The 16,076-nt window shown below is 36.2% G+C and overlaps 1 protein-coding gene across 1 annotated transcript in view; it reads left to right on the forward strand.

Annotated features, from left to right (window-relative positions):
- Positions 1–16,076, forward strand: part of EDNRA (endothelin receptor type A) — a 55,589-nt gene that overhangs the window by 29,396 nt on the left and 10,117 nt on the right. The window contains exons 3-4 of the mRNA XM_058550164.1: positions 2,017–2,144; positions 13,528–13,726. Of these exons, the coding sequence (XP_058406147.1) occupies positions 2,017–2,144; positions 13,528–13,726 (327 nt within the window). The remainder of the gene's footprint in view (positions 1–2,016; positions 2,145–13,527; positions 13,727–16,076) is intronic.

Consider the following 16,076-nt stretch of genomic DNA (forward strand, 5'->3'; position numbering starts at 1 on the left):
AAAAAAAGACAATTCCTGATCTTTCTGTGTCCCACCAATTCCATGATATCTTTTTCTTCAGTCCTTTCTTTACACCTAACCCTAGTTAAAAGTTTAAGCAAGCATGAAAAAAGAAAAAATTCAGTTGAGACAATACATACTCAGTTGTGGGTTTTTCTGGATCATTTTTCTTAGCAGTTGTCACTTAGATGTTCACAGGATTTCAGAGTCTCGCTGGTTAAGCAAGAAATATCCTTTTCTTTTCTCTCATTGTTGGATATATGAATTGGGAAATCCCATCACGTGGATTTCAGGATCCTCTGCCTCAGGGAGTGAACCAACCATAACAGTTCAACTATTCCAAAGCATATCCTATAACAATCCCTACACATTGTAATTACATCTCTGCGGACTTTAGTGGAAAATTACAATTCTGGGACAAAATACTAAACTCTTATTCTATGCAAAGTTGCTTTCAGGTTTTCTTTTCTTCATGGGAGGTGATTCATCCCTGAAATAGTACTTTATGTCTTTACTTGCATTGAGCATTAATAACCAGCAATCAGCAATGGCATAATTACTTTTTAGCTTCAGGAAAACTGTCAGAGTTGAGGGCAGTGCTTCTGTGAAGAGCCCACTGGTTGTTCTTAGACAAAAGTTTATGTGGAAATTCTGAGAAGACACCAACCAAGGCTGGTTAGAGTGAGAGGAAGAAGAGACCAGAGGCAGGATTGAACTGAAGGAAAAGGTCCTTTTAGAAAACTATTCAGAAGAAAAGGAAATATGTTTGAAAACTAAAAAGAGAGAACTTCTGAAAGTAAGTCATACAGGATCTTAACCATAAAAATAGAATTACAAAGAGCCTTATGTTACTAAACTCTCAAAATGCATAGGTTCTGATTTGGTATCTCTGGGGTACTAGTTTCCCACCCTCTTTCAAAGGACTCATGTTAATGACCACACTAAAAGGTTTAATGAAATTAAACCTCATAAAATCTTTTAGAAATGAAAGAACAGAAATCCAAAACTCAACTTAGAGTTACTATGGCAATAGGTACTTTGCAAAAAAAGGGAAAAAAAAGACAAGTTTGTCAAGTTAGTAGGATAATGTTTCCCATTGAGTGGAGTAAGTTTAAATTCTGAGTCACTATGCAAATTTAGGAAGGAAATCAATACCATTTTTACCCTTGAAAAGGCAACATATATTCAGCAGGGACTTCCTTCCCCCTTTTAGGTAGCTGAGCTATTATTAAGCACATGCTCCTAGTACGATACCTAATTAGATAAGTATCAGCAATTCTCAGGAGACTTTATGTTCTTGCTACTTACCACAGCCACTAGAGGGTGTCCATCCTTTCCCTCCAACAAAGATTTTAAATTGTCAACATGGAAGAATAGATTTTCCTGCCAATGCTACACACCGATCACAGTAACTACATTTTTCTGTATGATAAAGGGAAGTCTAAGCCTAAATAAAGGCCACTTATGACACACCTACTGGAGCAGAGTCAGATCCTCAAGCACAGAAAAAGAGGTAAGTTCAAAATGGCTTTAGGTGTTAACCAGCTAACTCAGTACATCCTAAACCACTTCATTTTCCCAGTATTCTCCATAACCTTGCATTCAGAGCTTTGGCTGCTTGTCAGGAGATAATATAATCTTCCAATGCCACTAGTTGAAAATGACTTGCTTTACTCATGGTTTAGTAAGAATTAAGAGGTGACTGCCTGCTTCTTGGTTAAGCTGTCACCCAAACCCCAAATGTAGGCAGTATGACTACTTCATATAAGATCAAAGTTTTATCTCATATTCTCTTATTATATTTATCATTCTCCACATCTTTCCAGATAAAAAAATTGCTAAGGCTTTAAAATATGAAAAAAAAAATAATGATAATAATACTCTATTGCTACCATGCTAACTGGAAAGCATAATGAATAATAACATTTAGAAGTTCAGACGGTAGTTAGAAATATCAGTGTCCATGTATTCCATGCCAGCTCTGCCGTTTCTTACCGCGGTGTCTCCTTTTTTCAGCTGCTGGCTGGGCGCTGGCCTTTTGATCACAATGACTTCGGCGTCTTTCTTTGCAAGCTGTTCCCCTTTTTGCAGAAGTCCTCGGTGGGGATCACCGTCCTCAATCTCTGTGCTCTCAGCGTTGACAGGTAACGTGGTTCTTTCCCTTTACTGTTTTGTTGGGTTTAGAAAAGCATTTTTCTCTAAAAGAAGAAAAGTCAAGGAGCCTTGAGAGTTGGTGCCCAAGACAGTTGTTAATTAAAATACTAACAGTCTTGCTCTACTTTTTAGAATCGCTTTACACATTTGCTGATTATTAGCCATATTTGGCTGAGGCAATTTGTGTCTAGAGCATTTTGCCAATTATATCCATTTGGCATCCTTATGGCAATAAAGGAAAAATGAACATAACAGATGGAATGCATGCTGGAAAAGGAGATTCTAGGACATGCAAATCCTATATTTTCAATAGTAGATTTCTCATTAGAAAGAAGATACCATTTAATTATATTTATAATGCTTTATTACTTGGCTGAGTGATGCGTACACAATATTGTTATGTTCTTCTCTATGTTTTTTAAATGCCTGAAATGTTTCATAATTTTTAAAAAGAGGGCAATAACAGAAGCACCCCTTGATCCAATTCTGAAAAGCCTTTTCCAGAATTCTTCTCAAACATGGACGTCAAGGCTTCTCAAAAGGAGTCCTTCTGAATTCCATGAACTTCTACATGTTATTTTCTTCACCTTCTAATTTTTGTAGCAAGAATTACAAAGAATGAAGTTAGGAACATTTTAACACATTCTATGGCACTCTTTTATATTGGATATAATCCTATGCAAATGCTCTTTAACATCCTATTTAATTACTTACCTACAATTTAGAAGAGGTTTCCATTTTTTCTATCTGACACTCTGACATCACTCTATCTGATGTCCCATCATCATAAAAATAAAAGGCCCACTTTCTTAAAAAACATTTAAGTTCTTACAGATACTCTGTTATTTATCATTTACAATTAATTTTCAGGACCAAACTGTTATTGTTAAAACATAAAAATACTCATTCCATTAGTAGTTGAAAATTATAATGGCATCCTTGTTATAAATTTATGGCTGTAATAATTGTGAAACACAAAACAAAATGTTTAGTAGTGTTATTAAAAATAAATTTATTGCTAAAATTAAAATACAAAAATAATTCCATTAGTAGTTTAAAATGCAGTAATGCTTTTGACAAAAATGCTACCACTGAATGGTAAACACAAAGATCAGAAATAATTTCATCACCTGTTAGTAGGAATCTCAGTAATTCCTAGAAAAGCCTGAGGTCTTCTGTATCATATCAGATGTTGAGGAGTGCTGCCTAAAGATATTTACATACCATAAGCAGCCATTGTACCCCTTCCCCTTGACTAAATAATAGATTATGTTACTTGTGGCCATATCCTAAAAAATTGAGTAAGAATTTATAATCTGGGCCCGGCCTGGTGGCGAAGCAGTTAAGTTCACCCGTTCTGCTTCAGCGGCCCGAGGTTCGCAGGTTTGCATCCTGGGTGCGGACTTACCGCTCATCAAGCCATGCTGAGGTAGTGTCCCATGTAAAAAAGCTACAACTCTACAACTATGATACACAACTATGTACTGAGGCTTTGGGGAGAAAAAAGAAAAAGGAAGATTGGCAACAGATGTTAGTGCAGGGCCAATCTTCCTCAAAAAAAAAAAAAAGAATTACTATCTGAATTTTATTCACTAATGAAGTCTCACTCTGCTGTTCCCACTCCTAGCATCCCAATAACATCATTTCTTCTTGTATCCAAAGTGTTGTATTATCTAAAAATTAAAGCCTTTAAATTATATCTCTTACATTCCTAATACATGTAAAAAATTTTTTTGTATTTATCAAGTTGTATATTTAGAGATGTAACTATGTATTCTCATTACAATATCCAATTACATTTTTTAATGACAATATAACTCTAACATCCATGTGGGGAAAAGAAATAAGAAAATAATCATAACAATTTAAAAAAGAATCATGTTTCCTACACACATACTCTTCCTATATGATATTTTTAAATGTTATAAAGCTACAGTATTTAAGACAATGTAGCACACACACGTAAAAACACTGACAAATCATTGGGAAAACCAGAAACAGGTGTTAGTGTATGCGAATGTAATATAGGCAGCAATCACTTTGAGTATAATGGGAAAAGGAAAGATTCATCAATAAATAGTGTTATTTAGCCATCTGGGGGGAAAAGCATGTTGAAGTCTTATCTTGTACTATATATCAATAATATTTATAATCATTAACATTTATTGAGTATTAGTACGTGCTGGGCCCAGTTAAAAATAAATTTACTTTACAGAAATTATTTTACTTAGTCCTTACAACACCATCTTGTGATACTGCTGTAATTATCCCCATTTTACAGATGCGGAAGCTGAGGTGGAAAAAGGTTAATCAAGGCCACTCTGCTACTAAGTGTTGGAGCCAGTAATCAAATATAAGTAGTCTGCATTCTTAACCACTATGCTCAAGCATGTAAAAACTCAAACCATAAAGCAGTAGCAGAAAATAGACTAAAATCCTTTTGATCTCTTGAAAAGGAAGACTTTTTGAACTTAAAAAGGATGGTAGAAATTCTGAATAAAATTAGAAATGTATTTCAGGACATAAAATTTTAAAACATTAAGATCAAATATTCATAAAATTAAAAAACAAATAAATAAAGCAATAAGCTGGGGGAAATATTCATAGGCAAAGCTACAACATGTTAGTATTCTTGGTATTTAAAGAGGCCATACAAATAGTAATTAAAATCTTAAGACTTTAATATAAAAAGGACATGACTATAAAAATCACCAAAGAAGAAATTTAAATGACTAATTAACATATGAATAATGTTTATGTAATCAAATTCTAATTAAAACGCATGTTTCTGAATATCTGGTGGTAGTAGAGATTTGAACATCCCTTCTGGAAAGTCAAATCCTACAAATGCTTTTGCCTTCTGACCCAGTAATTACAATTTTTAGAATCAATTCTAAGGAAATGATCCAAAATTTGAGCAGAGAATTCACGGACAAAGATGTTCTTTACAAGATTGTTTACGGCAAAAAGTTGGAAGCAACCTTATTGCGCCATATTAGGGAAATGGATAAGGATATTAAATATAACTTATATGTAAGGGTATATGAATATAAAATTCCTTGAAATAAATATGATAAATATTATTAATAGTTATGTCTAGGGATGGAGTGACGGGTTTTTGTAATGTTCTTCTTCTATGAGCAGAAAAAAGTTTCTGATCATTTATTTACTTCTATTATCTGTTACCCATGTTCCTCATTTACTTTACGCCATTCCGTACATTTTATTTTTCTTCTTTGCACAGCTCATTCCTATGACCTTTTATTGTATAGTAACACTAGTTTTCTATGGCCAGGCAGCTCTGAAACACAAGCACACATAGGCACATAAACATGAACACAGAGGCCTGTATGCATGGAGCAATACACAGTTACTTCCATCCCTACTGTTGCCTTTACAAAAGCACCATCAAATTTGGGAATATATCATTTTATAAAAAAATTAAACTTTGTCCCCAAAGTTAGGTAAAAACCAGGATGATAACAAATTTTAGGAAAGAGTTACTCGGTGTTCTAAAAGAAAACTGCATCTCTGAGGAACAGTAACCAAAAGCCAAAGCCAGACGGGAACAGCATATGACAAAACAAGACTGAGAAACAGAATGAAGCAAGGAAGATGCTTGGCTCCTATATGCAATAAAATCTTTTTTAAGGCAGCTAGGTACAGTTCTCTCAGAAGAGAGGCATTTATAAAAAGAGAAGCCAAAAGAGAATAAAGAATTTGCTTGTTTTGATAAGTAATATAGGCAATTTTTTATCCTTGTAATATATTTTCTTGTTATAAAATGTAGAGTATATTTTGTAAATAGTGTTATGTGGCACGGTATAGTGGCCCCTTTTATATTTCATATAAATCTATTTAATAAATTTTTGATAAAAAATATTTTAAGGCACTTATGCCTCTGTGATACAATATAATAAATTATCCCTAGATTGAGAAGTATAATTCATAATTTAGTTCAACAGAGGGACTTGGGCAGGAAGGATATGATGGATAGACATCAAGAATAAGACCTGGCTCTGTCCTTTAGGATCTTTCATGGTTGTGAAGACATGTACCTGGGAACAAGGGAGAATGAAATACATGATGGGAGTATTCAGGCAGTGGGATTCCTAAATCACCTAAAGCATCAAAACCCTCCATTCCTTCCCAAGTTCACATTGTTCTGCCTTCTCTTTTTTCTTTGGGGTAATCTCAGGGGGACCGTCTTGCAGTGCTTCAATCTCCCCAGTGATGGTGGAAGGGGGGAGATGATGAGAGGAAGAAATGAAGGGATTAGGTCATAGATTCCTATTTCAGGTGTAGGTTCACCTCACCCATACCACGTGCTCCCCCCTTCCCCCATCTCATGCATGGAGAAAAATGAACTAAATGTTCAATTACAAATTATCTGTTGTGTATCAAATGAAATGTTCTTGGTTAAAAAAGAAAGAAAAAATGATGTCAAGCATCTATTTCATTAAGACACGGTCTCAGTTTTAGGGCAAGACGATGAACTATTTTAAAATTCCACTCCCACAAAAATCTGCCTTAATCCAGGAGGTTTTCCATGGTAATAAATTCATTATTCTTTGTTCCCTGGGTCCTTTCTTTATTATTTTTGCATTTCATTTGGTATTGACTCTATGCTTTGGGACCTGAATGTAGGGAATCTATTTTGACATTTCTATTTCAAAAGCTTTAACACTAAAGAATGAATCATCACACTTAATTCCTAAAGATAAGATACCATTTGCTTTGATTCTTTATTTGGTTGCATTATATTCTACTAAAAATAAGAAAATCCCTTTTTTTTTAATAAAACAAGAAGTAAAAAGAGGGAAATTGGAACCTGTTACAAAATAATTTGCAGTTTGGGAATCACTGCTTTCCTTTTATGAGCTGAATCAAATTATGGTTCAGGAAGAGTTCCCATGATTTTTTAACATATTTTTAAATGTAATAGCATCTCACTTCAGAGTTGTTGTTTTTGAGGGAAAATAACGAGAGCAACTATATATCTGAGTTCTATACAATTTCTTTATTACTTCATTGATTACTCAATGAATACGGAATACTGAAAAATCAAAGAAAAGATCTAGCTTTCTCGCCATAAGCTTTTAATCTGAATAAGGTAAAGAAGACAGTAAGAGAAAGCACATGTCTTGCACCAGAATGGATGAGCTTTCATTGTTAATTTCAACTATGGATTTGCCTCAGCTTAACCTTTTCACTAATTTCTCCTCAAATCTAACTTTCATTTATTTTTATTTGCATCCTTAGTCACTTAAGAAAAAGGTAAAACAAAAACTTCAGAAAAAGCCTGAGGAAATTTAGAAACAAATTTTGACCCCTATCCAGCTTCATCAGTGAAATAATTTTTTTAACGCTAAGGCAATATAATTATAAAATGAATGAATTTTTCCCAACAAAATATGAATAACTAGCCATTACCAATAATTAAAATAGGTATTCTTGCATGTCATAAGTGACAAGTTTTATATGTTACTTTGAGTTTGTTTGGGGGGGGAAGAGGGGGCAGGGATGGGGGAGGGGAATTCAATGCTGTTCTTTGTAAAGTTAACTGTAGTGTTTAAAGTGGAAGATGACAGGGTCAGACCAGTAAAATGGTTTGGGTACGGACCCAACTTGTAGTTAAAAATTGCCTGGGGAAGGAGGCTGTAAAATATAAAGCTCTTTTAACAAGACTGCTCCAAAATGTTGTGTAATTAGATACCTGGAAAAGTTGCAAAGATCAAATAAGAAGGCAGCTTTGTTTGATATGCCTCAAACTCAACAGCCAATGTCAGTTATTTATCCCATCATTTCAAATAATTGTTCAGTGGTCTGTATGATATTCTCAAAAGTTTACCCTAATTCAAGCAGCATGAAAGTGATTTTCTGAAAAACTTCATTTTTCTTTAGACTCAGACTTGGTTTCTCCTTATTCTCCTGGTGTTACAATTTTCTTTTGCTGCATGACAATAACGAAGACATGGAAGAAGTGGCTGAGCCAGAAGAGAGCCTGGGCACTGGACAGAGACGAAGTCAAACGCTGGCTGTAGGGCAACTCTCAGGGTCTCATTTTGGGGTTTGTTCCCTGTTGCATACAGTTATTCGTTCTTTTATCTTAATTCTATTGTCAAAATCAGGTGACTGGTTAATTTTGCTATCTCACTTGTCTTTGATAACAAACTACCCCAAAACTTAGCAATTTAAAACCATCGTTTTATTATTATCTCACCATGATGTGGGCAGGAATTCGGGCAATTCTGTTCCCTTTTCTCTTCACCTGGGGTCTCTTGGTGGATTTCAGCTGGCAGCTGAGCTTGTCTCATGGGTCCAAGACGCATGACTGGCCCCTTGGCAAGAACAGCTGGACGTGTGAGCTCAGCGGAACCCAACTCCCTCCCCTGTAGTCTAGGGCCTCGTAACACGTTCTCTCCGGCAGGCTCAGGGTCCAGGGTGGAACCTGCTGCTCTGCTTAGAGGCCAGCCCTGACACTGGCAAAGCATCATCCCAACTGTACTCAGTTGGTCAAAGCATCACAGGCCAGCCTAACTGAAGCACTCAATTGAAGAAGGGTCAAAGTATTTGCAGCTATCTTTCAATCCACCATGACTGGTTTCTCTTTAAAAGTTTTCCTGCTGGTATTTTGCCTCCACACCTCTGTATGGCAATCATTTGTCTATCCCATAAGAGACATAAATCATAAACAAACATCACAAATGGTCATGTTTGCTTTAAAATGTGCAGAGGTAAAGACAGAAGTGCCACTTTACCTTACGGAAGTGGCACAGTTGAAGGAAAAATAATAAATTCTAATGTAGGCAAGCACTGATAGGCATTTGGCAGAAACTTTTTTTTTTAAAGTACTTCAGCAACCTTTTCATTCCCTTGATTCAATAATCCCACACAAAATACTCCAGGAAAATCATTCAAAAAGAGAAAAAAAAAAACTATATGTGCTAACATATCTATAGGTGTGTTATTTACAACCTTGAAACACTAGAAGTGATGTCAACTTAGGAGAAAGATTTAAGTAAATTGTATCAATATCTTGTTATACTGTGTTGCCATCACAAACTGCCGTGCCTCTGTAGAAACACGAGAGAGTATTTTTTTGTAATGAAAAGTGAAGGACAGAGCCAAGTAAAATTGTAACTGATATGATTATAATATATATTCAAACTATGCTTATGAGAATAGAAATGGGCAAAGAATAAGAAAAAAGTAGATTTTGTTGAAGTAGTATCTTTTGAATTTGTTTTACTTTATACTATTTTAAAGTACATTCAATAATAAATGTTTTAAAATTTAATGACCGTCCCAGATCATACCTTAAAGATTCAAAAACATGCATTAAATGCCTCTGCCCTTGAAAACATGTAAAAATCTATTTATAGACATATACAGTAACAAACATCTTTACATAAATAAAACATGCAATTTATACTTTTATTTTGGCATATCACGTGACGGGGTACAAGGTGATGTCATGGGAAAAGACTCCCCTGGGAGTTGGCAGGGCAGAGCCCTGGTCCATACTCCCCACATTCACTGGAGACCAGGCAGAGGACAGGGTAACACGCCGGTCCTCAGGTTCCCAACCAGAACATGAAGGAGAGAAAGATTAGCCCAAAGGTCCCTCCTAGTTTTTAAATTATTTGATTCTAAGATTCTAAAAGTATTAGCTTTTATCTGTTGCCAGCCTAATACAGGGCTGGCTTTAAAAATAGGAAAATATTCAGAATGTAGCGGCTTCAGAATATTGGCTTTGGCCAATAAAGATAAATGCGTCATTGGGTCGGCCCCGTGGCCTAGCAGTTAAGTGCGTGCGCTCCGCCGCTGGCGGCCCAGTGCGGATCGCCGGCGCACGCAGATGTGCCGCTTGTCAAGCCATGCCGTGGCGGCGTCCCATAAAAAGTGGAGGAAGATGGGCCTGGATGTTAGCCAAGGGCCAGTCTTCCTCAGCAAAAAGAGGAGGATTGGCATGGATGTTAGCTTAGGGCTGATATTCCTAACACACACACAAAAAAGATAAATGTGTCATAAGGAAACAAAGAGGCTTAATTCAACAGATATTTATTCAGCACCTGTTGGTCTAGGTATTATGACCAACATACAAAATGCCTGCCCTTATGGAGCTTATATTTTAAGGGAGGAGTGGACAAAGACAATAAACAAAATAAATAAGTAAAATATGTGATTGGTCACGTGGTGGAGTGCTGTGGAGAAAATAAGTGCTGTGGAGAAAAATCAATCAGGGGAGGGGGGCAGGCTAAGTCTGGAGGGACTTCTGGCAATTTTAAATAGGGTGTTCAGGGAAGGCCTCCATGAAAAGATACTGTTGAGTAAAGACCTGAAGGAAGCAAGGAAGGAAGGATGGAAGTGAGGAAGCAGCTCCGAGGAGACCAGTAGGCATTCCCATTGGGATAGGAAACCACTGGGGGCTTTGAGCAGAGGGCTGGACATGATTGACTTACATTTTAACGGACTCAGTCTGGTTGCTGTGTTCAGGGTGGACCACAGCAGGGCAAAGTGGATGCAGGGAGAGCAGTTAGGAAGCTATTGCAATTAGCCAGGAGAATGGTACCAGGCAAGGTGGTGAGAAGTGGTTGCGTTTGGATATATCGGGAACGAAGAGGTTGCAGGATTTGCTAAAGAATTGGATGTGTGTGGGAGAGAAAAAGAGGCATGAAGGCTAACTTCAAAGTTTTGAGCCTGACATGGTAAAGACTGGAGAGAGGGCAGGTTTGGGGGCAAGGAAGAAGACCAGGAGGGTTTGGGTTAGTTTGAATGCGTATTAGATATCCAAGTGGAGATCTCAAGTTGGCAGTTGGATATACAAGTCTAGGGTTAGAGGTGAGGTTCTAGGCTAGAGTTATAAACTTGAGAATTAATTATCAGCATATAGTTTAAATGATACTAAAGCCACGAGACTAGATGAAATCACTAAGAAAGTGTAGATAGAAAAGAAAAGAGGTCCAAGGACAGAGGAGAAATCCAATGCTAAGAATTTGAGGGGTGAGCAGGATCCAGCCAAGGAAGTGAGAAGAGTGGCCTGTAAGGCAAGAGAAAACCAGGAGAATGTGGTGGAAGCCAAGTGAAGGAAGCATTTTTAAGAGGAGGGATTATTTCTGGAATAGCAGTTGTAGGTGGTTGGAGCTACACTTGCAGGTTTTCTATAGCAAGTGAAGATGTCATATATATGCTGACTAGATTGAAGGCTGTTTATAATCACATCTAGTAAGGAGAACATATTTGTGTACATGTGTGCTGTCATTATATTCCAAATAGAGATCATTTTTGGAACATCCAGTATTTCTTATTTTCCACACCTTTCCGCACCTCCATCATCACAAAGGATTCTTCCTAATTGCTCTTATAGTTGTTTTCTCATCTCATGGAGATGTTATCAAGATCAGTGTGATGACAAATGGAAAATATTCTAATTCTCAGTCATGTGGGTTAATGAAGGAACAGACTGATAATGAATAATTTGCTAAACTAGACACTAACAATTACTTCTATTTATTTTTAATGTTGAATTTAGATTGGATTATAGATATGTAATATTCTGGGAACTCATGGCACATTATAAAATGAAGCTGGGCTGTGAATATATTCATCATAAGAATACGTTGACACATTTTCTTACTTCACCTTCTATCTCCAATCTTGCCTAAGAAATCTGGCTTTCTTACTCCCTTAGGAGATAAAGTGTTTTATTTAAATCACTTCTCCTGATAACTGATCTAAGAGGAGAGGAGAAGACATAGATATAACTCATTGACAGCCTCGGGATACAGACATCCCGTCTCCATTCCTTTTAGCTTTTACTGGACATCAGTCTAATAAGGCGACAAAGAAAAGTAAACAGAAATGGAAAGCAAAATAAATAGCTGTCTTTATCCTACTGGAAATAACCATAAATTTAAAAATGCAATCTTGGCTATATTGTAAAAAGGATTTTCTTGGTCTGTTTGCATAGCTGTATTTTATTCCACTCTGGACTAATCTGTACTTTTTTAGAGATTCTTATCATACACCAATCTTATTTACCTTAAAAACCTTTTGCAAAACATTTCTCCAGCAAATTGTGCTGTAGAAATGCCATGTGGTGTCATTGTGCATGCCAAAACTATAGGTTCTAATCTACAGTGAAGAACTAGGCAGCATAATTCCTAGGAGTTGTGTTTTCACAGATGTACCTTGTAGATGTACTGAGACAGAACACTAAATATAAGTGATCAGGGCTCATTTTGGTGACTATGGGTAGCTTGCAGCTTGCCTTACTGACTTATCTTCCACATTAAGTAGTATGACCTGCAAACCCACATGCACCTGTCTCCAATGCCTTGGTCTGTGTTACAGCCTTCTTCTGGCACTATCTAATGAAAGCTATAAAAAGAGAATGTTTCCTTTCCATTACAACAGCAACAAAAATTTCAAGAATGAAGCCACAAAAATACCATACCACGTCACAGGTCCCTTCCTAATAGTAAGTCTAAAAGTAGTTAGCACCAGACCATCACATCAGGTCAAAGAGCTGAAAGAGATGCTGAAACCAAACTTTCTTTAGACTTAACATTAAAATGTGATTATTATCACAAAAATATTAAAGTGAAAAATAAGGTAAACACAATTTCTTAATGCCAGTTTGTTTTTTGATCAACACAACTGTTCCATTACATTTAAGTTCTATACTTTTGTATGAACCATTCTTTTCTATTAGATTGTAAATGCTAAAGATTAGGAACCAGGATCTCTTTAACTCCGTTTTATATACTCTAGCACAAGACCATAGTGGGAATGATATAGTCATTCTTTGTCATTTACCAGAAATATTATTTTTTTTACTACAACTGCCATCTGGTACAATCCCACTGTGATCATATTTTGAGGGTAGAAGAATGGAGAAAATGATGGAATACCTATGGTCACTATTGACTTAAGAATATCTATATCCACTTCATAAATAATATTTAAAGTTTTTTTAATATATAAAGAGGAATAAGATATTACCATAACAAGTACTAGCAGCTTTCACTACCCCTTCCATCCAATTTTTCCCACAGCTTAAAAAACATAGGCACCCCTATCTGATACTGCTACTCTCACAAGATTTTATAAACTCTCACAAGATTTTGCTAGACTCAAATAGATCTGAGACTCAGGCCTGCCAGGCAATTGATTTCCAAATGGGTGGAACTCTTAATGGCCCCACTTGTTCTTCACACCAGGACTCACAGAAAGTTCCTAAAAAGCCAATGGTTAGTCACTGGCCAAGGGGAGGAGCTTTCCAGCAATTATAATTTTTTTTAATTGAAAAAATTTAAAATTTCCTAATAACCCCCTAATGGGGTTCCATCACCCCATTTTGTTTTTCAGGTACAGAGCAGTTGCCTCCTGGAGTCGTGTTCAGGGAATTGGGATTCCCTTGATCACTGCCATTGAGATTGTCTCCATCTGGATCCTTTCTTTCATCCTGGCCATCCCTGAAGCAATCGGCTTCGTCATGGTGCCCTTTGAATACAAGGGTGAACAGCACAAAACCTGTATGCTCAATGCCACATCAGATTTCATGGAAGTAAGAAGAGTTCAAAGGGAATTAATTGGGGAGGGGAGGAGGTCTTCATTTATACTTTACCATCACCAAAACTTGTTGATATCTCTACAATACCCAGTGTGGTTTACTCTGTTAGTTCAGTCAAATATTCTTCAATTTCATGAAAAGTAGATGTTAAACCAAGCTTTAGGTTGTTGAATAGAACAACTATTTTGTTTTCACTCTTGTATTGTAGAACAACTGTAGACACAACTGTTGTTCTGCCCCAAACACCTCAGAATTCTGAAACAAATTTACTAAGAAAGAGAGAGAGATGTGTATGTACATAGTGCTATTTGTTTTTATAATGAGGAATACAGCACAACAATTTCCATCTGACAGTCATGCTGATACTTATGTTACTTGGGGAAAGGCATGTTGCTCACACATTTTTTTAAGATAGATTTACTAACTCGAAGTAGGAAGTCATACTTACATGTACTTATATTAGTACAGATTCTATGTCTAATATTCAAATAATATAAATTTGCAGAACTTTTAAAAAAAATGTTTTAGTATAACAAATTTAGTTGTTGTTTAATACACCTGACCACATTAATGCTTCTCTGAAAAGCTTAATAACATGACTAAGTGTATTGGGAAACACGTTTAAAATGCATATTTTCTTTGTAAAACTAGTCAAATGTGGGCTGAGGAGGAAAACCAAAAGGATAACTAATTCTCTTACATCAGCATAATTTAGTGCTTTGATGTAAATTTCATGAAGTTCAGATTTCCACATTTAATCATTTTCACATATCTCAAGGTATGTTTTCCTAACTTGAAAAATTCACAAAATTAGTGGTTTTTACAGTTGACCAGCTATCCTACTCATGAAAACTGCCAAACTGGCAACCTTAAAATTAAAGTCTTCTGTTTATCTACTGACTTTTTTATTGTCAATCTGCACAGTAAAAAACAAAGTAGACAATTGGAGATTATCAGAATTTGGGCAGTATGAATAAGCAATCTAGATATTCCTGATGAAAATTTTGAAGAGAAGAGGTTCAATTTGAGAAGGAGCTTACTACTAATCACTCAAGCTGGACAAAATGAAATGGGTTACTTTGTAAAGACTGAACCTCCTTTATAGAGGTGGGCAAGCAGAGGCTGGCTACCTATGGGATTGCAGTAAAAGGTATAAGTTTGAACTGATCATTTTTTAGATTTCATTCCAAGTCTCAAGTTTTCAGATTCTCTTTCTCCTCCTGTTCTTTTTTTCTAATTTTATTCCCCCTCTTTGCTGTACTCTTTCCTCCTCAACTCTGCTCTAACCTAGACTGGAGGGAGGCCCCTTGTAACCCTGCTGATGACATCAGTTCACAAGAGAAGTGTGACCTCTTTCTCTACAGTCCTCTGCCGTGGAGGGGGCGGGGGACTCCATCCAGTCCCCTCAGGGGTCAGCTTCCAGACCCTCGGCATCTGCTCCTGGGGCATTCACACTGAGCCAGCAATGCACCGGGAAGACGGGGGTACAAATGAAGGGGGTGCTCAGAGAAGTGTTTGTGTTACACTTAAACAAAAAGAGCTTTCTGATTTTTGTTGTTTTTTAAGTTCAGTACTGAAATCTTTCTCCAGTGGGATGTGGATAGGGAAGTATTTGTATAAGCAGATCTGAATAAACTGACTCCTTTGGGAATTTGCACTTAACCTAAGGATAGCATTCAGGGGTCTGTGAACTTAAATGGAAAAGACATTCCATGTTTATTTTCACTAACTTCTAACTGAAATTTATCATCTCCTTCTATTGTGAATGTAGGTAACAAACCACAATAGTGTTTAACAGTACCATGATTTTTTCACTAATATAAGTAACAGACATATTCATACCACATAACAGTTATATAATCTTGAAATATTTACATTCATCAATGCTTCAACATTCTGATAGTTATTAGAACCACCATTAGAGTTGTCATTTAATTTGTTAATAAACACATATATTACTATATCAGAATTTTATTTTTAATATTTTGATAGCTGTGTTTCGATGTAATTGGTTTCCATTTTAATCTTACGTATTTTATTTTATGCCCGTAAAAGTATTATTCTCAAAAGGGATTATAGTCTTCACCAAACTTCCAAAGGGGTCTATGGCATAAAAACAGTTAAAAACCCCTGCCCAGAACTTTTTTTCCTCAGGACCCATTTATAGATTAGTTTAATAGACGTGTTATAAACGTAGCCCCCTGGGCCTCTTTCTATATTCAGAAACTATCCACTTTTCACAGAGCACCACGATTACTTTTTACTGTGGGAACTGAGATACTACAAGAGGCTGCATCATCCTTAGTAAATAAACAATCTGGAGAAACAAAATAAAGAAAGAAAA

This window comes from Diceros bicornis, chromosome 11 (assembly GCF_020826845.1).
Source record: "Diceros bicornis minor isolate mBicDic1 chromosome 11, mDicBic1.mat.cur, whole genome shotgun sequence".
NCBI classification, from domain to species: domain Eukaryota; kingdom Metazoa; phylum Chordata; class Mammalia; order Perissodactyla; family Rhinocerotidae; genus Diceros; species Diceros bicornis.